Source organism: Anas acuta, chromosome 24 (assembly GCF_963932015.1).
Source record: "Anas acuta chromosome 24, bAnaAcu1.1, whole genome shotgun sequence".
NCBI classification, from domain to species: Eukaryota; Metazoa; Chordata; class Aves; order Anseriformes; family Anatidae; genus Anas; species Anas acuta.
Genome location: NC_089002.1, coordinates 7,151,485 through 7,170,578, shown reverse-complemented (window position 1 = coordinate 7,170,578; position 19,094 = coordinate 7,151,485). Strand labels below are relative to the sequence as shown.

Below are 19,094 nucleotides of genomic sequence, written 5' to 3'. Positions count from 1 at the left end.
CCCCAGAGCGCAGCAGGCCCCGGAGCAGAGGCGGTGGCGAACGCCCCAGCAGCTTCCCCGGCTGCTCGGGGGCTCCTGCAGCCCCAGCCGCAGCCCTTTCCTGCTTGCTTCACCCACGGTCAGCAATTCTGAGGGAAAAGTGTGGTTTGTGTGCCCTGTGACGAGGAGGAAGGGCTTGCAGCTAGGAAACGATGAGGCACGGGCCGGGAACTGCTGTGTTCAAAGGGCGCGTGTGGGCAAGGAGAGGACAGGTCATCTGCTGCTGCCAGCAGAGTGTGGAGAGAGTGAGGGAAGGGGAAGAAACAAGAGGCACCCAAGTGACTGAGCTGTTCACTGGGGGCTGTGCAGCCACCCTGCTCTCCAGGGACAGCCCGGGTGCTCCCTACCAGCACGATCCGTCTTTGCTGGGGAATATCCCCCGAGCACCAGCCGTGCGGGGCTGGGGAGGACCCGTGTCCACCTCCCTCATCTGCCCTCCCCAAAACCCACCGAGAAGACGTCGGGTCCTCTGGGATCCCAAGAGCAAATGGCACCAGGTCCTCCTGACGGAGCCCTGCCTGGGCCAACTTCCAGCCAACATCTGGGGACACGGGGCAGTCCCTCGTGGTGCTGGGGGACACGGAGGCTCCCCCGCTGCGTACGGCTGTGCCGACGGGCAGGTGTCCGCTGGTGCTCGGCACAGCTCGGTGTGCCAAGAGTTAAAGCTGTTGGGACCTGCAGGAGGAGAGGAGACCTTTGTCCAGCTGCCCCTGCACCTTATCTGCGCGGCACCTGCTTAAAGCACAGCTAAAGGTGAAGTCAATACAGGAAACGGTTACAGAAACCGTGCGCTGGTCAGTGGCACAATCAATGGTTCTGAGCAAGGTATTTCCTTTAACGACAAGCCTCAGCCACAATGTTTACAGCCGGGCCTGAGTTTGCAGCACTTTCAGAGCCAGCCCCGAGCTCTGCTCTGCTCCGGGAGCGCTGCAGGGGGACCCCGGGCGCCTCGGCCCCGCTCTGAGCTCAGCCTCTGCCTCTGCGAGGAAAACTTAGAGCGAAGGCATGGATAAAAATAACCCCTCGCCTCGCCTCGCTTCCCTTTCTCGCTGCCTTCCATGCGTGCCTCGGGATGCATCATGCATGAGCCATCGTGGCTCACGCATCCACCGCGGCTCTTGCACCATCAGCAAGTCACATGCGCCGCGGTGACTCCCTGGGAGGGAGCAGCCCCTATAGCCCCCCACAGCTCCCCACAGCCCCCACAGCCCCCCACAGCCCCCAGCCCATGCTGCCAGCTGCACAGACCCAGCAGTTTTTCTGCCTGCTCTCGCTTCTGTGCTCACAAACCACGTGCCTTTGCGAGCACCCCGGGGGACCAAAGGAAAATTCAGTGGAAATCACCTGTTGTACAGGGAGTTCTGCGGCACAGAAAGAGCCCCAGGGTCTCTTCAGGCTCATAATTATCTCCTTGTTCATTGGCATGGGCTCAGCCTGCTGAAGCCAGGCATTTTCTCTGTGAACTCTCTGCACCCACCCGGCTGCTCCCCCAGCCCCTGCCCTGCCCGCAGCCATGGGCTGTACAGGGCCCCCTCCGGGGGCTTTCTGCTCTGCCTGGGCGAATTTCCCACTTCTGCCCCTGCAGAACTCCCAGCTACGGACCACAAAGGTGGGTCTTCGAGATCAAAGGCTTGTGGAGGGACAACAGCACCTCCTGCACCACCAAGGAGCCCTCAGCAGCCGGTGCCCCGAGCCTGCAGCTCTCCAGGGAGGAGGGCAGGGGCTGGGGGGTTCAGCACCCCTGTGCATGGGGCTGGCACCAGCACTGCTGGCTGGGGCCTGCAGGATTGCTGCTGCACGACTTGCACCATGAGAACAACGGGATTTGTTTCATTCAAGCATTTATTGACCCGTGTTTAAAAAAAGGAGAATCCGCAAGCAGATTTCGCAGAGCTGCTCAGGACGTCTTTATACTCGCCATCAAACCGCTCCTTGGCACGGACCGGACCTTTGAGTGCCCTGCAGCCGAGGCCCCGGGGTTTCTCCGTGCCCCCAGGGCCCCCGGTGCGTGCTCCCTGCCCAGCCCAAGGCCGTGGCCGTGGCTCCGCTTCGCTCCCACCCCGAGGGATGCGCGGCCCTAAGGGGCGGCGGGCGCCAAGCCCACCCGGTTATTGCCACGGTCGAAGACGGAGTAAAACTGTCGGATGAAAACATCGCCCAAAATCCAGAGGGGGCCGGCAGGAGGGGCGACGTCCATGCCCTGGAAGCCGCTGGTGCAGAAGGCCATGCCGTCGCTGTACTCCTGCGGGGAGGAGAAGCTGCAGAGCTGAGGCCAGCCCCGAGCCCACCCGATTTGGGGCAGGAACGGGGATTTCTGATCGGGTGGGAGCTGGGGGTGGGCCTGGGGACGTACCATGAGGGTGTAGGCTTGGGAGGTGAGCGTGTAGGGGAGCCCGTTGATGGTGAAGGTCACGTCGGGCATCACGTTCAGGTTGCTGCACTCCACGGCGTACTGCCAAGCGGCGGGGGCGGCTCTGACCCCACGGCAGGGACAGACGCTGCCCCCGAGCCCCGCCACAGCGAGCTGCTGGCGCTGGAAGCCGGCAGCATCACATGTCCCCTCCCCAGCAGCTGGTACCCTGATGTTATCGTGGGGAACGCATTGCTCCTGGCAGCAGCAGCAGTGAGCGCTGGGAGCTCTGCGGGGACCGCTGGCACCTCCTCGGGGCTGCCCCAGCCCCACAGCCCCGCACGAGCAGCGCCACCTCCCAGGGGTCCCTTGAACTCTTTCACCCATCGATGCTCCTCAGCGGGGGTCTCTCGCAGAGGGACAGCCAGCCCCTGGGCTTTTCCCCCTGCCCGACCCCCCCCGCCCTCACCTCTCCATCCACAGGCGTGGCTCCGATGTATTTCTGCAGCTCCTTTATGTCCTTGGTAGGGCCGGTGAGGAGCGACGTCCCGGTGTCCACGATGGCCTGGCAGCTGTCCTTGCAGAACGCCACGGTGCCACCCACCTGCACGCTGCAGGAGGAGGCAGGAGGGTGAGGAGCTCCGTGCAGGACCCGTGCCCTGCCCCAGCAGCCTGTCCAAGCCCTCCTGGCGCCGGCCCCACTCACTTGTCCAGCTGGATCTGCCAGTAGCCCTGCTGTGTGACCGGCACCCAGTTCAGGGTCCCCGTGAAGCGAGAGGGATCAAAGCCCCCGAAGAGCAGCTCTCCGCCCAGGGAGGAGTCCGGGTTCCTGGGGGCAGGAGGGGACGTGAGGGATTTCTTCCCTTTCACTTCCCACATCGCATTTTATACTGATGGATTTATGCCCGCTTGCTTCCCACAAATGCTCAGGGGCATTGGCTTTGCTCCTGTAAGGTCTGAGCTCTGCAGCATGCTTAAGAAACCCTCCTTGCTAGCTCAGTGTAACGTCCTTATCAGCCCCTCGAGCCACAGCCATGCCCCGCAGCAGCGCCGTGCCCTTACGAGCTCATGTAGACCGAGAACATGGGCAGCTCCACCAGGTTTTGGGCCATCATGTTGTCGAAGACGGGGGTGACCCCGTCCACGGCCAGGGCCGGGTAGGCCAGCCCCAGGATCCCATCAAATTCGGCATCCAGGAAGGTTTTGCCCGGCTCGCTGACGCTCTCTGCGAACTGCTGGTTCGTCACGGTCAGGCCCTCCACCTGCGGGAAGGACGAGGCTCGCTGCCGGCTCCCCGGCCCCAGGGGAGTCCCGGGCAAATTACCCGGAGCGGGAGAAACCGAGCGTGACTCACGGTGACTTGGTCAGACCCGATGACCCCCGTCAAGCTGCCGGTCCCGTACTGGATGGAGAAGGGGATGCCCACGGGCTGGTACGTGCTGGAGCGCGACGGCTGGAACCTGGCGTGCTCGGCTGGGGGAGGACGGGGCCGTGAGCAGCAGCGCCGTGCCACGGCCCCGGGGCAAACCCCAACGCCTGCTCCTTGGGGGCTGCCGCAGGACAGAGCGGCTCACGAGGAACGTGGACGTGCTGGGGTTGTTTTGGGGAGGGATAAGGGCAAGCTGCCCGAATGGGGGGAGGTTTGCCAAGGATTAACTCGTGCGATGTTGTTGTGAGACCCGATGATCACCACTCCCGTTCCCACCCCACAGGCAGCAGCGATTCTCCCAGCCCATCACTGCTGTTCCTGGCTTTTTTTCCCTGACCCCCGTTGGGCTGTGCTGGGAGCAGGGCACAGAGAAGGGCCGGCTCCGGGACGTGCCCCACGCCGTGCGCCCCAGCTGGGCTCAGCTCCTCGCCGGCAGCCCGAACAAGCGCGGTGCTTGTCACCCGCCCGACCCCCGGGCAGCCAGCCCGGAGCCGTGCCGTGGCCTCTGTGCCCGCCTTGTTCCTGCAGCCAGCTCCTTGCTGACCGTCTGCATTATGCGCTATAATCTCGCCTTGTTTGCTTAAAGGCTCTCCCACAAGAAAGGCCTAAAGAGCACGGCCGATATCTCCCGCGGGCTGATGGTACCGGGTCCTGGTGGTGTGATCGCCGCCTGTGCTGGCGAGCAAACAAACCCACGCTGCTCCTGTCCCTGCTGCCTCTCCCCTCCGGCTGCAGTTCCAAACCAAACACAAATGCAGCACCTCTTTTATCCTAGACTGCCCGGGGGGGTTCAGCCCAGCTGGGGGCTTCAGGCTGGGCAGGGAGGTGGCCCCGGTGGTGGTCCCTGTGCCCTTGGTGCTGGCTGGACCCCGTGGCCACCCTGGAGGGGACACCCGGGGTCCCACCACCGCTGGCTGTTTTGGGGAGCCCCTACTCACTGCAGGCTTTGCTGGTGCAGTAGATGGACGGCACCCAGAGGTTGGAGGAGCCCGTGTCGAAAACCACCGTGAAGTTCTGGGGAGGGGTCCCGATGGAAATCTGCCCGAAGTACTCCATCTAGCAAAGGCAGAGCAGAGACTGAGGGCGGCTGTCGGTGCTGCAGGAGGTCCTGGCGGAGGGGGGCTGTGCCAGGATGCGCAGCACGGATTGGGTTCATGCGTGGGATGGCTGGCACCGGGGCAGCGTTTATCTGCCACAGCTGCATCACGCCAGGTGAAATAAGGGAGGCAAATATTTTAGGAACTAGAAGGCAAGCTGAGAACAAAGGCAGGACAGCGGGTGTGGGTGTGAGCCTCTTCCTGCGGGGTCGGGCAGCAGGGCCAAGCCCCGAGGGGACCCTCACCATGGGGATGCAAACAGCAACCGGGGCTCTGGGGGCAGAAACCTCGCTCTGCTGGGGGGTGGGAAGAGTCTGGGGGACCCCCCGTGCCCCTTCCCATGGGTCCCCTGTGGCGAGGCCTTCTCGGATGTGTGCCACGTGTGTTAACCCGGGAGGGAACCTGGTCCCCCCAGCCTTGGACATGGAGCGGGCAGGGAGTGGGTTGGCTGCGCTGAACGTGCTCCCTTGCCTGTGCTCAGCATCGCGGCTGCAGGAGCAAAGGCCCGGCCAGGAGCAGGTGGGCACCAGCCCTGGCACACTGGTGCAGTCCCCAGGCTTGCTCTGATAACAGGCGTGGGCTTTACAGGAAGAATTTGGGTGGTCGGGATGCTTCGTGCAGCACAAGGTGCCTTGGGTGTTGGCGGGGCAGCCCTCGGTGCCGCCACCGGCACCGCACTTACGTCCAGGTAGTTGATGAGGGGCTCGTTGGCTGCCGTGAAGGCAGAGCAGTCCTCGCTGTACTGGACCATGTCGAGCTTGTGGGCTTTCCAGAACTGGGAGAGCTGCCCGCGGTCCCGCAGCGTCTTCCGCAGCGAGCGGTGCCGCGTCAGGGTCACCCTGGGGGAGCGAGGTCCTTGTCACTGGGGATGTCCCTTTGGGTATGGGGCTGGCTGCGGGCTGCTGATGCCTTGCAGCCCCCAAATCCACCCTGAGCATCCCAGTGCCATCAGGACGCAGGTCCCCAGCCACTTCCCTGCCTCCCTCGTGGCAGAGGGGGAGCAGAGCACGGTTAATTCATGCTGGTGTTTGCTGCTCCGGCTCCTCGTGCTGCCCCCCAACCCTGCCCACCCCCTGCAGCCCTCCTGGGGGTCACCCTGGGGGTGGAGGTGCCCCCAAAGAGCCCCTGGTGCCTGCACAAGGTGGGTCAGCCCTACCTGTGAGCCCTTGCCCCGCTCATTGATGGTGTTGAAGCCCCTCTGTGAGCACCCCAGCGCCCTGGGGTCCCCCCTTACCTCTTCAAGCCACTGCCCAGGGCGAGGCAGAGCACGGCGAGGAAGAAGAGGCGCTTCATGGCGGCGGTGCTGGCCTCGGCGGGGCTCTGCGGGTGCAGGCTGCGCAGCGGCGTGGCTCTTATACCAACAGGTACACCCTCGCCCCGCGGTATCAGCGATAACACCCCTCTCAATGTCAACACCGGGCTTTTGCTTTAGAAATGAATCACTGGGCACGTTCCGGTCAAGGCAGAGCGAGCGCGCCGGGCGCCAGTTTGTTTTGGAGGGCGAGGGGCTGGCGGCGGCCCGCGGGGCTGCGGGACACCCCGGGTGATGGGGTGGCCAAGGGGGGCGGAGGGGACCCCGCTGGGACCCCACGGGGAAAACGAGAGGTTTTTCCTCCCCATCCCAAATCCCCACCTGGGTGAGGATTGGAGCTGCATCGGGACCAGCGGTGGTGCAGGAACCCGGCCCGAGGGCTGCAGGAAAGGGATGTGCTGGTGGCACCCGGCAGCTGCTGAACTAGCCTTAAAAGGCAAAGAGCTAATTAGCCTTGATGAACTGCTCAGGAATCTGCGCCTTTGCTGTTCACACAGAGCCGGTGTCACCAAAGCACGGCCCTTGGAAGGAGCTGCTCTGTTAGAGACAGTTACACATTGCCTGACCGCCCCTAATGGGCTCTTCCTCCGTGGCTGCTTTCTGTTTAACACCGCAGAGCCGTCTCATTAAGCCTCTGCGGATGCAAATAAAGAAGGCTAATGAACAAACAGAGCCTTCAGATACCAGGGAGGCGAGCGGGGGAGGCGAGGACTTTCTTGGTGCCGCAATCTCCCCGGCAGGCGGCTGGAGGCTGCCAGTGATGCTTTGTGCTCCTCGGGGTGGTTTGTGGCACGGCAATAATGATGATGGATGCCGCAAGGAGAGGTGCCTTACTCAGTGAGTAGTGTTCGTGTAATTAACACTGCTCCTGCCCGTAATCAGTTTTCCATTCATCCTGGTTAGTCCACCTTATTTAATTGATGTCCTTGCCCTGGGAAAGTGACTGGCACTGGGGGTCAGTCCGCCTGGTGTGGCCACCTGAAATGCTCAGCACGCTGTCTAATGGGGTGAAAAACCCCGAAAAGAGCTGAATCGCTGTCTCCCCTTCCTGGGGTCTCACCCTGCTCCTGCTGTGGGTGTCCCAGAGCTGCAGTTGGGCTCCTCCACCCCGAGGCCTCACAGGGAGCTTGGGCTTAAAACATCCCCTTAGAGGCATGCGGGAGCAGAGTTGATGGGCAATGGGGCTGTTTTCCCTCGCACCAGGCTGGGTTTCCAAGTCACGAGCAAATTTCCCGTGTCCCTACACCCAGACTCGCCGTTGCAGTGTTTGTACCAAGCAGCTTCCACACAAAGTTATTTTCCCTTTCACACTCGAGATACAGTTTAAAGCACCGGCCTCCCTTCGGCTAATAATATATTCATAAAAGGGGATTAAAAAACCTTCCCAAAAGGAAAACAATTGTACCAAATGCCAGATCAGCTGAAAGCCATCTGCAGCTGAGGCGAGACAGCGGCAATTTGATTGCTACAGACATGGCTTATAAAGTGAAAATCCCGCAATAAAATCTAGCCCGAAGGGTCATCGGGTTTCCAAGATAAGTGTGGGTAGGAGCTGTAGTACAGACACGCTGAATACTTCAAGTGAAACAGCTTATTTACTGGAAAAGATCCCCAGCTGGATCAAAATAATCTGCAAACTCAGGACAGTAGATTCAGTATTAAAATACGAAAATGAAAGAAATAAAGAGGCCAAACCTTTTGGTTAGAAATGTTTGAAGTTAAACCAAGCTATTTCTACTTTTATTTAGCTCTTTTAAAAGCCACGCTCTTAATGTTAAAGGATCTATTTCAAATTGAAGATAATGTATTATTTTTTTCTCTCTTTTGGAAGTCAGAGCAAGACTTTGCCATATTTGTGGGCAAAAAGGCCTGGCTTCGTACGTGCTTCCAGCGCTTTCTCTGCCCAGCTGTCCCCATGGACTGGGAGCCCATGGGTGCTCCCATGGGATGAGGGATGAGGCTGGGACCTCTGGATCGTGTTGTCAGAAAAACAAGAGAGCAACAGCTTGTATTTGGTAGAAATGGAACGAAATGTAGCTGCTGGCTATGGGAGCACCCCTGGTCTCATGAGAAATATCTGGCCCTATAGTCCTGCAGTGGCAGAGGCTCTCACAAAAAGCCCTGTAGCCCATCCAGCTTTCTGTGCTCGCCTTCAGAGAGGTCACAAATAATCTGTGCGCCTTAGGTGGAAAACATGATTCCCATCAGCTCAGCGCATGGCATTTTACTCATTTTAAGAAAACTGCTCTTAGGCTAAAAATAGGTTATCTGTGTTCTTTTTTTATATTTCCTTTAGTTTAGCCGCTTCCACTATTAGCTGCGACTGATTCAAATCTCACCCAAGCATCATTTGCTGAAAAGCCTTTTTTCTCTGATTATCAAATACATCTCCTACCTGTTTATCTGCCTGTGTATCAAAGAGCACTTGAAAGGGTGAAATGCTGTAATAACAGACTCTCTAAAAAAAATAAACACAAGCAAACTTCAGTTAAGTATTTACCCACGGCAGCAGCATCTGTGGATGGAGCAGCACCCCCATGGCTGAGGGGGTGAATCCCAGTGGTGCCAGGCAGCCCAGGGCACCCAGCGATTCCTGAGAGCCCATCTCATCCTCCACGTCCTTGCTTGTAGAAAGTCACGGAGTTCACAGATATTTCTGGAGCCACCCTCCATCCCCTCCTGCCATCTCCTTACAGACCAACGTTGGCTCCTTGCGTTGGTGCTGCCAGAAATGCATGGCCCTTACCTTCAGTTCCTCTTTTCCTCCAGCAAATCCCTTCCTCCATTCCCCTTTTCACACCCCAGCAGGCACAAAACCATGGCAGGCGTTGGGCCCTGTGTCCCTTCTGGTTTAAAATGTTTTGCCCCAGAGAAGGCTGCGAGGTGGGAGCACACGGAGAGCTTTTTGTGCCAGCTGCACGGCTGGGGGCTGAGTCCCTCTGGGGACCAGGGCATCACCAGCTCGGGGGCTGCAGCATCCCCAGTCCGGGGGCAGAGGGGGCTGCCCAACAGCAGAGAAACACCCCAAAATATTTAAATGAGCCTGATCACATGTGGGAAGCGTCATGGAACCCAGTGTGGGCTCCTTTCTGCAATCACCATTAGGGGTAAAGCAAGACCGCATCCGGCGCCTGAGCCAGCAAGAGCTTCTGCACGGCGCTGCCGGCGGCTGGGAGACCCTGGCCAAAAATGCTCCCAAAACATCCCTGAGGTCTGCTCCGTCCAGGGCTGTGGAGGACGAAGGTGAGGATGGCTTTTCTCGAGGTAAAACACCGACGGGCATCGGGTGCCCCGGGCTCCTGCAGGTGGTGCTGGGGGAAGCGAAGAGCTCGCGGGGCTGGGCTCAGTGTGGTGGTGCCCCAGCGCTACCTGCCCAAGCTTCAGTGTTAAACCCAGGCACCAAGCCCATCTTCAATGGGTTTGAAGTCATCTGAGGCATTCCCACGAGTTCATCTTACCTTTAGGTTGAGCTTAGATGTCTTGAATTCACTACTCAGTCATCAGCCGAGTACGAGCGCTCTAAGAGCTTTGATTGCAATAGGGCATCTTAATTAAGATAGGGTTAAAATCCCGGGGGCTGGCAGGAGGGAGGCTCACAGCCACCTGATACACCAAAAAAGTACATGTGCTGCCAGCGGCTCACTAGCTGTTATCTTCAAACTAGGTATTTCAGTGCACATGTGTGTGTGTAATCTCCTCCATCTCACTGTACCCCATCGCAGCAAAGACGCTGCCTGCGACTGATATTTGGATTTGGGTCCTGTTTTGCAATTTCCTTTTGAACAGCTCACTTTTCAGATTGTTATCTGCTGCTGCAGCATCTCCTGCACCACAGTAGGAAATGAGCCACTCAAAAATGATAGCTGCTCGAGGAGGATATTTGAGGACAGATCAGTTCAATGAGGGAGGGGGAAAAATCCAGCAAGAAATGGACTTCTAGCTTGGCGGTTGCCAAAGTGGTTGGTAAGTGGAATTTCACAGGGGGCTGGTGAGGCTTTCGGAAAAGTTTCTGATGTGTTACTCTTAGAAATATGTCTTAAGGGAAAGCAGAATCTGGTCCGTAGGGTGGACAGTGCCTCTGCTTGAGCAATCGATCTATCAGTCTGTCAATCCTATCATTAAGGCTAGTCTGCTGCAAGAGCCAGCACCAAACTCGCGCCTTCTTTCGATTAATTTTTCCCATTGTGGCGCATATTTTTTAATATTTTTTTTACATTATAGTTATCAAATATTTTGGTGGATAAAAAAAAATAAAATGAGGAGGAATCACACACACCGTAGCATACTTGTGCAGTGGGAACCTTGGCACATGTATTTTATGTGAGCGCTCTGCGGCATCAGACCCCTGATTTCAAACAGCGGCTCCAATCTCAGCTGGCGGGGAGCAGCGTGGAGCTCCGTGGGGTGATGTGGATTGCAAGGCCTGGATTTGGTGTCTCAGCACCCACCCGGACCCACGGCCCACCTGCCCCTCTCTGCCCCACAGGAACCTCGGGCGCTGCACTGACGGCCGGGACGCCTCGCAGCGGGGATGGCCAATTGTGAGTGGTGAGTACTGAGACAAATGCAGCATTTTTCAGCCCTGCAGCAAGGTAAATACTCTAGAACTGGAGGATAAGTGCTGCTACAGGGCACCTTTCTGCTAAATTCTCAGCCCTAGGCTGGGTCTGGTCTGTGTGCACAGAAGCGGCCATGCACACAGGGATGCTTCGGCCATGGGGCTGGCGATGCTGTGCCTGGTTCCTGTCTCTGCTGGGGCAGCTCAGTGCTCCCTGCAGGGCTGTGCCGGGCAGAAATGCAGCCCTGAGGCTCAGCGACTGCTTGCGATTTTGGTTGAGCGCGTGGTGGAAGCCATGTTCGCAGCTTTGGGTCTGCGGAAAGCACCGTGCGTCCCTCCATGAGATGGGTTTTCAAAACCCCTTCTCAAGGTGGTTTTGAACCCAAAAATGAAGTGCAAGGACCACTGGTCATTTCTGAAAACGAAGCCCCAGCTTTTTGGGCACATTCTCCTTAAAGAAAATTAAAAAAAAAAAAAAGCAAACCCAAAAACTGTACCAGCAAACCGTGATCTAAAGCATGCTTTGAAGCCGTGTCAGCCAAACTGTTCCTGACAGATTTAAAATAATTCAAATATTCCTTTCATTTAGGCAAAATATTTTTCTCCCATTCAGGTGGGTGCCTGCTGTCACCTCGGCTGTAGCCCTGGTCCTATACGCTCTGCTCTTACTGCTCCTTTACATCATGCTCAGCAGGAAAATAGGTAACGTACTGCCTTGTTGCCTTTACCCCTTGTGTCCCTCTTTCCTCCTTGCAATCCTTCAGCCCAGAGAGTGAAAGGGATTTGCCCAAAGCCTTGACACCCCCTGTTTCTAAACCACGGCCAGGTTGGTGTCCTGGTTCTGGTTCTTGCTCTCACTCCCACCAGACCCCGTGCCCGGCTTTGGCACTGATATGGGGCTGAATCAAGTTAAGGCAGGGCTGAGCAACCGTTCCTGGCTTGTACAGCCCAGAACGCCACGCCAGTCCAAAAACATTTTCTTTTATTGCTCTGGTTAGTTATGTGGTGGGAAAACAGCATCAGAATCAATTTGCAAACTCCTAGTCCAGATGGAGCTACGAGTTCCAGCAGGAAAACCTTTCTCACAGAAATGCTGCCCACATTATGCACAATGTGCGCTCTGCCTGGCCCCGTGGGTCAAACCCATTTTGACCTTGTGTGGGGAGAGTCCTTGATGCAGCGATTTAACTCCAGTCTTCCATCGCAGGAGAGCAGGGGAAGCACTCCATCAGCGCAGTAATTGAATTGACAGATATTTGCCCACGCCAATACAAAATAATAATTACTGCTGTGCCAGGGCTCGCGGCGCGCTGGCTTTGCTCCAGGGCAGCCCGGGCTTTGGGAGCAGGGGAGGGGATGGGGAGAGAACTGGAGAGAGAAAACACCCAAAAGGGGACCAGGGACAGGGGGGGATGCAGCAGACATGGGTCTGGAGCATGGAGCTGAGCATCCCCTCACCACAGACAGCCGCTCCTGCAGCAAGGAGGTGAGCAGCCGTCCTGCAGCACAGCCCCAGCAGCCGTCGACCTCTTCAGCTGGAGGGGAAGGGGCACAACGACCGGCCTATGCAGGTGAGGGGGGCTGCGGGGTGGCAGGGGAGTGCACTGTGTCCATCCTGGGCTGCCCAGCCCGGCACCTCGGGGTGCTGATGTGATGGATGGAGCCAGGAGCATGGGGCAGGCACAGCAGCTGCTCAGAGTTTGGGATATCTCCTGCTGCCTCTGGGTTTTCCCTGCATCATTCCCCAGGGACCCCTGGTCTCGCTGGTGGCACCGCAGGGCAGAGGTGGGAGCCAGCCGTGGGCTGGGGACTGGGCGAGTGCCCCTGATGACTGCAGGAAGCCCAGAGGGGGCAGGAAGGAAGCTTTCTTGCCTCTCACCTGCTGTTGTCTAATTGCTTTTTCTCCCCTTGAACCTCCACTAACCGCGGAGGTGGTGACGTGCCCTGTTCGGATGGGAGCAGCGAGACGTCCTCGGAGACCTCGGAGGAGTCGGAGAGCAGCCCCTCCTGCCCGCAGGTACCCAGCCCCCTGCCACCGCCAGGGCATTTTTGCTCAAAACCACCACAACTGCAGCAGGGAGGGTGCCTCACACCATGTCCAGGGGCTCCTGGCCCTGCTCGAGACCCCCCGAGCAGGAAAATGAGGGTAAATGCGTTGAAATAACCGATGGCACCAACGTGGTGGCTGTCACCTGCCTCGTGCAGTGCTCAGAGGGAAATGTCCCCATGGGCAGGGGGTGTTGGGGCACAGACAGGGCTAAGGCACCTCGGGGGGGTCAGTGCCTGACCCAGGGCTTGTGGCTGCTTCCTCAGGGCCCTCGGTCACCAGAAAACCTCAATTACACGTCCCTGCTCTTCCCGGGGAAGGGCCACGGGCCGGGCTCCGCCAGGGACTACGAGAACATGAAGCCGGGCGCAGACTACGTCAACGTGGACCCAAAGAAGAAGAAAGTGGATTTCTGGGCCTGCTCCAGCCCTGTTGCCTCCAAATCCATCGAGTACACAGAGGTGAAGCTGTGACTCCCGGGACACCCCTGGGGGCTGTGGAGGTGCCATCAGGGTCCCGCTGCTGCTGCCCCTGGGTGTCTGCAGCCCCCGGCAGCTGAGCAGCCAGGGATTTCCCTTCCCACCGCCCTGATCAGAGCTGGCATGGGCTGAAGCCTACTGGTTTTTATCCCCTGAGATGCTGCAGCCCACCAAGAGATTTGCGTGGTGCTGTACTGTCGGCACCACCACCCCCCGGGGCTGCGGATGTGGGGTGGTGCGGGGCTGCCCCACACCCTGCTGCAGGGAAATGTTCCCTCCCCAGACCAAGACGTGCTCTGCACTTGTACTTGAAGGCCGGATTTCTCGTCTCCTGAAAGCAAATGAATTCCCGCTCCCCCATGGGACGTTGTTCAGGCAGGAAGACGCTGTCATTTCCAGAACATCCACCTGAACTTACTAGCATCTCCTTTGAATCGTGCTTCCTTTGCTGATTGCTGTCATAAAATCCTCTAAATACACTTCCTCCACCGGCTTCACCCTTCCTGCCCAAGCACCGATCCCTCCTCCTCCGCTGCACCCCATTTTCCTTCCACGCTGAAATCCTCTCAGAGCCCCCATCCCTTGGAGCTGGCTCTGGGGAGGTTCAGCTGTCGCCTCTCCCAGCTGAAAGCCGTGAGCATCAGCAGAGCTGGCTGGGCTGGGGGCTCCTGGGGGATTTAAATCCCCTCTGCTAGGGCAGGGCCTGGCTGCTGCTCCCTTGGGGCTGTGAGAGCTGCGGGACTGGGCCATGGCCGTCTGTAGGAGCACAGGCAAGTCAGAGCGCCCTGTCCTACAGGAACTGTGAGCTGACTGTTTGGTGCTGCTGGTGGGCTCTGGGGTCAGGCCCTCTGTCTGTATGGCCTTGCTGTGCAGAACCAGCCCAGCTCAGAGGTTTTGTGGAGAAAGAGGTTCAAATCCCACCCAGTTCCTGGGAAGTGCTGCTGAAGCCCAGCAGAAATGGGTTTGTGGAGTTAGGGGTGAGGCCAAAGCCAGCCAGGGGAGTTGCTGGAAAAAATGATTCATATGCTTTATGATTTTGAAATCTGAAAGCTTTTGCACTACAGCTTACTTCTAATGCCTTATTTTTGTAGATTCAGCCTGTGGTGGTGGAGGGAGTGATGCATCTTTCTCGCAGGGAATTTGGTACCCTGTCTTCGGGGCACCTGTACATCCCCCAGCAGTGCTGCTGAGCCCCAGAGCGTGGGGATGCTGTGTGCAGCCTCACTGAGGTTTTGCTTTTAAACAATTTTTTTCCAGGGGGACCCACAGCAAGCAGGGAGAGGGGCTGGGGCCGTAAGGCTGTGGCTGTTCCTAGCTGCCCCTCTCTGCTGGGGTGCTCTGAGGCTGTCCCCGAGCCCTGGGTGGTTTTGGCACTCTGATCTTGGCTGCACAAGACAAAAAAGCAGCAGCAGTGATTTGAGAGCAGCTCTTTAATGAGATGCAGCAGCTTTGTAACAGCACAGAGCAGCCCCGCACGGTGGCTGGTGATACAGGAAGGGTGAACCTGGTGGGAGGGAGGCAGGATCTGCCTGGGCGAGCTGGAAAAGGGCCAGGGCTCCTCTGAGCAGCTCCTCAGCAGTGTCTGTGCTGCATTTGGGGTGCTTGCACCTGGGTGCAATGCTGCAGGGGTCAGTGCAATGCAGCAGCTGTGTGTGCTGCAGCCCTGGGGACACATGCAGGGTGTGGGGAAGCTGTGTCGGCTGCTCCCCCAGCAAAGCCCTGAGGATGGGAGATGGGCAGGGAGCTCCCAGGCAGCTGCATTGCCTCCTGCTGAGCTCAGGCTGCTTTTCTGGCATCTGCCAAGCCCCTCGAGCTCAAGTCTGTCCTAAAAGCCACGCTGATTCAGCATCCCCAGGATGCCTGGGCTGGGCAGCAGGAGGCTTTATGGCACACAAGGGAGGTGAAGGCTGCTCTGGGGCTGTTGGGGCTCTGTCCATCCCCCAAGGCATGCAGCACATGCAGCAGCGAGCCCACAAAGACAAGACACCCAGTGATACTTTCCAGGTTAAGCACCCAGCTTCCAGCAAAACCAACAGCCTAGAGCGTGCCCAACTCGGTCACCGCCTCCTCCTCGGGCAGGTCGAGGTCCCTGGAGCTGCCCCCACGCAGGGGGAGGCTGCAGTGCTGGCTGGGGCTCAGGACGGTGGTTTTCCTGCTGCAGAGGCTCCCGTTGGAGACCTGCCTGCGTGGCTGGGGGCTGCACCAGCAGGAGAGGCAGCGCCCCACGTCCCGCAGCAGGTGCCCGCTGAAGAACATGTAAATCCAGGGGTTGCAGCAGCTGCTGAGGCTGGCCAGCAGCATGGTGATGGTGAAGGGCACGTTGGTGGACTCTGGGAAGGCAAGGCAGAAAGTTCAAATATACCCCAGAGGGGACGTGGTGTGGGCAGGGGGCTTGGTGGGCCATGCACAGGACTTTAGGGTCTCTTCCTGGCTTGGATATGTGTCCCTTGTCCCATCCCCAGCCCGCCCGCTGGCATCTCTTTGCTGCAGAGCAGGATCAGGACGTGCCAGAGCACATCCTGGGGGCGGGTGCTGGGAATGGCACCCGGCAGCTCCTGGACCTGCTGCTTTCCCTCAGCCCCAGTTGGCCAAAGCATCTCCCAGGGGCCTTTCAATCTGGGATAATGCCCCCAGAAAATAATAATAAAATAAGGTCAACTTATGAAATCAAAATCCACTTTTCAACCCTCACACCCCACACCTTCCCCCCGCATCTGGCTCAGCAAAAGCCTTATGGGCGCTGGATGCTACAGGCAGAGAGCAGCTCCAGCAGCACAGCTGCTCCTGGAGGCTGGGAGCAGCAGGCTCAATTAAATCCTCTCTGCCATCACATGCTGAACAGCACAGCAGCTCCTGGAGCAGATTCCCCCAGGAGGGCAGAGACGCACATGGTTAAGACGTTTGCAGAACACCTCCACGTCTCCCATGGGCTGCTGGTCAGAAGCCATTGCTTTCCAGCAGAATTTCTGGTGAAAAGCAGCGTTCTGGCTCTGCAAGCTGTTTGCTACAAATGCTATCATGGAGCAAACCAGTAGCTTTCCCCCTAATTTTTATTACAAGAAAATAAGCCGGATCCTGCTTGCTGCAGCCCGGCACCCCCACCCTGGCTACTCACCATCATCGGGAGCATCCTCGTCCCACACCGACCACATCTGCATGCTGAAGAAGGGCGCCCAGCAGGCGACGTAGGCCACCACGATGACAAAAGTCATCTTCACCGTGCGGATCTTGGCCCGCGAGATGGTGCGCACGCTGCTGACGCGCGAGGGCTGCCCACCAGGGCACTGCCCGCCCTTCTCGGAGGAGCAGGGAGCTGGGGGGGCTGCTGTGGGTCCCCCCGTGCTGGGGGCACAGCTCTGGGTCTTGCCCTTGAGGTTCTTGCAGATCTCGTAGCAGATGAGGCTGTAGCAGACGGTGAGGATGCCGACGGGCAGGATGAAGATGCACAGCGTGGTCCAGGTGATGTAGGCTCGGGCGCCCCACGGGTACCTGAAGTCCGCCCAGCAGTCCAGCACCCCCGAGCCCTGCTGGACCTCGCGCAGGGAGAAGATGAAGACCTGGGGCAGGCTGAGCAGGGAGCTGAGCAGCCACGTGGCCCCGATCATGGCATAAGCCCGGCGGCTGGGCTGCTGCAGGGTGCGCAGCGGGTGGCACACGGCCACGTAGCGGTCCAGGGTCATGGCGAGGAGCATGTAGGTGGAGGCGAACATGCTCAGCACCTGCAGGTACTTGACGGCCCTGCAGAGAGGGTCTGGCCCCAGGAAGCGGTACGTCACCTCCCAGATCATCTGCGGCAGCACCTGGAAGAGCGCGACGCCCAGGTCGCTCAGCCCCAGGTGCAGGACGAAGAGGTGCATGCGGCTCATCTTCCTCCTCAGGCGGTACAGGGCCAGCAGCACCCCGGTGTTGCCCACGGTTGCCACCACCAGGATGGTGGCCAGCACCCCGACCTCTGCCTTGGCCAGCTCCTCATCCCGGCTGTGCAGCAGGGTCACATTGGGGTCCCCCACCAGGGTCTGGGGGCTCTGCACCCCCTTGCTGTGCCCAGCCTGGCCACGATGGGAGCTGTTCCAGCCCCAGCCCAGCTCCATCCCCTCGGGAGGAGCTGTGACTGTGATGGGTGAACGCTCAGACACTTGGCTCTGGCAGCCCTTTAACCCCTCCCTGCATCCCTGGGGGCTGCGCTCCCCCCGAGCCCTGCTGCACCAGCTCCTGTGGCCGCAGGGGCTGGATGTGGCTTCTGCAGCAGTCCCCCACCACGGGCACAGGTTGTCACCTCTTGCGCTGGTTATCACCCTGTGCTGCGTGGTTGCAGGTCCCCTCTTTGCTGGGCTGCTCCGTGCAGGTTTCCTGTTGAACAAAGGGATGCAGAAGCCCCAGCTCAGCCTCTGATCCCTCTCTCTGCTGCACTACACCTTCCCAAATCCCTGTTTCTCCCTGGGTTGCTCATCTCTGCGTTCACCTGTTTCCCTTGTGCTGGTAACAAAGAGGAATCCTCTTTGTTGCTTCTTTTTAGTGCAGTAAAAGTACTGGAAAATGCATCCCTTTGGCCTTTTCATTCCAGTTGTGGTGAGGGAGGCAGGTGAGTGGTGTCCAAGCGTCCCCAGGGAGCGCAGCGGCCGTGTGCCAGCAGCTGCCGCTGAGCGCTGCCCGTGCGGGGTTTTATAGCCGGGAGCTCCCCGCCCTGGCTGAGAGCTGCAGCCCCAGGCTCTGCTGGGGACCTGCTCCTGCTCTCCTCCTTCCCTGCATCAGCACAGTCCATGGAGACGCTGGAACCACATCCCGAGGCTGCCTCCTCCTGCCCCTTTCTTTGGGCTGTGTAGGCAGGGGGTGCAGAATGTCCCTGGGGCAGGGCAAAAGCTCGAGTCTGCCTGCCTAGTCCTCAGCTAAATGCTGCTGTTTTACTCTGTCTGACAGAAACCCACCCCAAACGTGGGGAGCCTGATCCCACTTGACTGCAGAGCGTTCTCTGCTTTGTTCTGTGAACATTTATCCCATCTGTCATATGCACAGAGCATGGAAAAAAAAATCAAAAAGGAAAAGCTGCAGGGGAGAGGTGAGATACAAAGCGCAGGGCAGTTGCAGGCTTCGTGAGAAGTGTTGGGTGTAGTTTGAAGCAGTGGCAACGGAGGCTGAGAAACACAGCAGCCTCGTTCAAAAGACAAATGCACTATAAATTGATAATACAGATGGGGCAATAGCTGAAATGCACACGGGTCTTGTCTGCATGGGCCCAGCCAGGGCCAAGCAGAGCACGGGAGAGCTGCCCTCCTGCCTCTTCTCATCTCCCCTTCCCACTTCTTCAAGCCTTCGGTGTGCCTTCCCACACAGTCTGATTGCAAAATATTTCATTGCACACACATAAATATACCTGTGTACATGCACAATTTCACTTTTCTCTTGCAACATTAGGGCTTTCATTTTCCCCTGCTGGCTATTAATTTGTGCCAATAAGAAGTAAAGGCACGCATCTGTTTCCAGTGTTTTTGCCTTTCTACACTGGGGGAAGAAAGCAGCAAACAAAGGAACAGCACTGGGCCAGGTTTCTTCCTAGCAGCTATCTGCTTGACACCGAGTTGCTGCTTGCAGAGCCTGCTCTGGCTCACTGGGTGTGATATTACAATTAAGTTGCCTGTGAGAGGCTATTATTTGCAGAATAAAGATTTGCAGATCACCTCTAATAACCACAAATGAGCACAGTTTGTGCCTAATTAAAAGACATTCATCCTTATAAGACACCCCGTGGATATAAACTACCCACCACAGGAAAGGGCCTCTCCGAG

At 58.3% G+C, this 19,094-nt stretch overlaps 3 protein-coding genes across 5 annotated transcripts; 1 reads left to right on the top strand and 2 right to left on the bottom strand.

The window, feature by feature from the left end:
- Positions 1-1,428: 1,428 nt before the first annotated feature.
- On the bottom strand, positions 1,429-9,166 carry CTSE (cathepsin E). The gene is made up of 9 exons (XM_068660137.1): positions 6,150-9,166; positions 5,598-5,754; positions 4,757-4,874; positions 3,744-3,862; positions 3,452-3,651; positions 3,096-3,218; positions 2,859-3,000; positions 2,393-2,491; positions 1,429-2,281 (listed from the first exon to the last, which is right to left on the bottom strand). The coding sequence occupies exons 1-9, from the start codon at positions 6,206-6,208 to the stop codon at positions 2,117-2,119; spliced, it is 1,182 nt and encodes a 393-aa protein (XP_068516238.1). The 5' UTR covers positions 6,209-9,166; the 3' UTR covers positions 1,429-2,116.
- A 167-nt stretch (positions 9,167-9,333) lies between these two features.
- RHEX (regulator of hemoglobinization and erythroid cell expansion) lies at positions 9,334-13,790 on the top strand. 3 transcript variants are annotated; one of them, XM_068660141.1, is made up of 7 exons: positions 9,334-9,470; positions 10,014-10,190; positions 10,714-10,775; positions 11,399-11,487; positions 12,249-12,356; positions 12,717-12,802; positions 13,099-13,790. In XM_068660141.1, the coding sequence occupies exons 3-7, from the start codon at positions 10,759-10,761 to the stop codon at positions 13,303-13,305; spliced, it is 507 nt and encodes a 168-aa protein (XP_068516242.1). In that variant the 5' UTR covers positions 9,334-9,470; positions 10,014-10,190; positions 10,714-10,758; the 3' UTR covers positions 13,306-13,790. The 3 variants fall into 3 exon arrangements, with proteins under 3 accessions (XP_068516242.1, XP_068516241.1, XP_068516243.1); XM_068660140.1 differs by lacking the exon at positions 10,014-10,190 and having other exon boundaries at positions 9,341-9,470; XM_068660142.1 differs by lacking the exon at positions 10,014-10,190 and having other exon boundaries at positions 9,354-9,491.
- A 1,190-nt stretch (positions 13,791-14,980) lies between these two features.
- On the bottom strand, positions 14,981-17,939 carry AVPR1B (arginine vasopressin receptor 1B). The gene is made up of 2 exons (XM_068660136.1): positions 16,427-17,939; positions 14,981-15,641 (listed from the first exon to the last, which is right to left on the bottom strand). The coding sequence occupies exons 1-2, from the start codon at positions 17,400-17,402 to the stop codon at positions 15,349-15,351; spliced, it is 1,269 nt and encodes a 422-aa protein (XP_068516237.1). The 5' UTR covers positions 17,403-17,939; the 3' UTR covers positions 14,981-15,348.
- Positions 17,940-19,094: the final 1,155 nt, after the last annotated feature.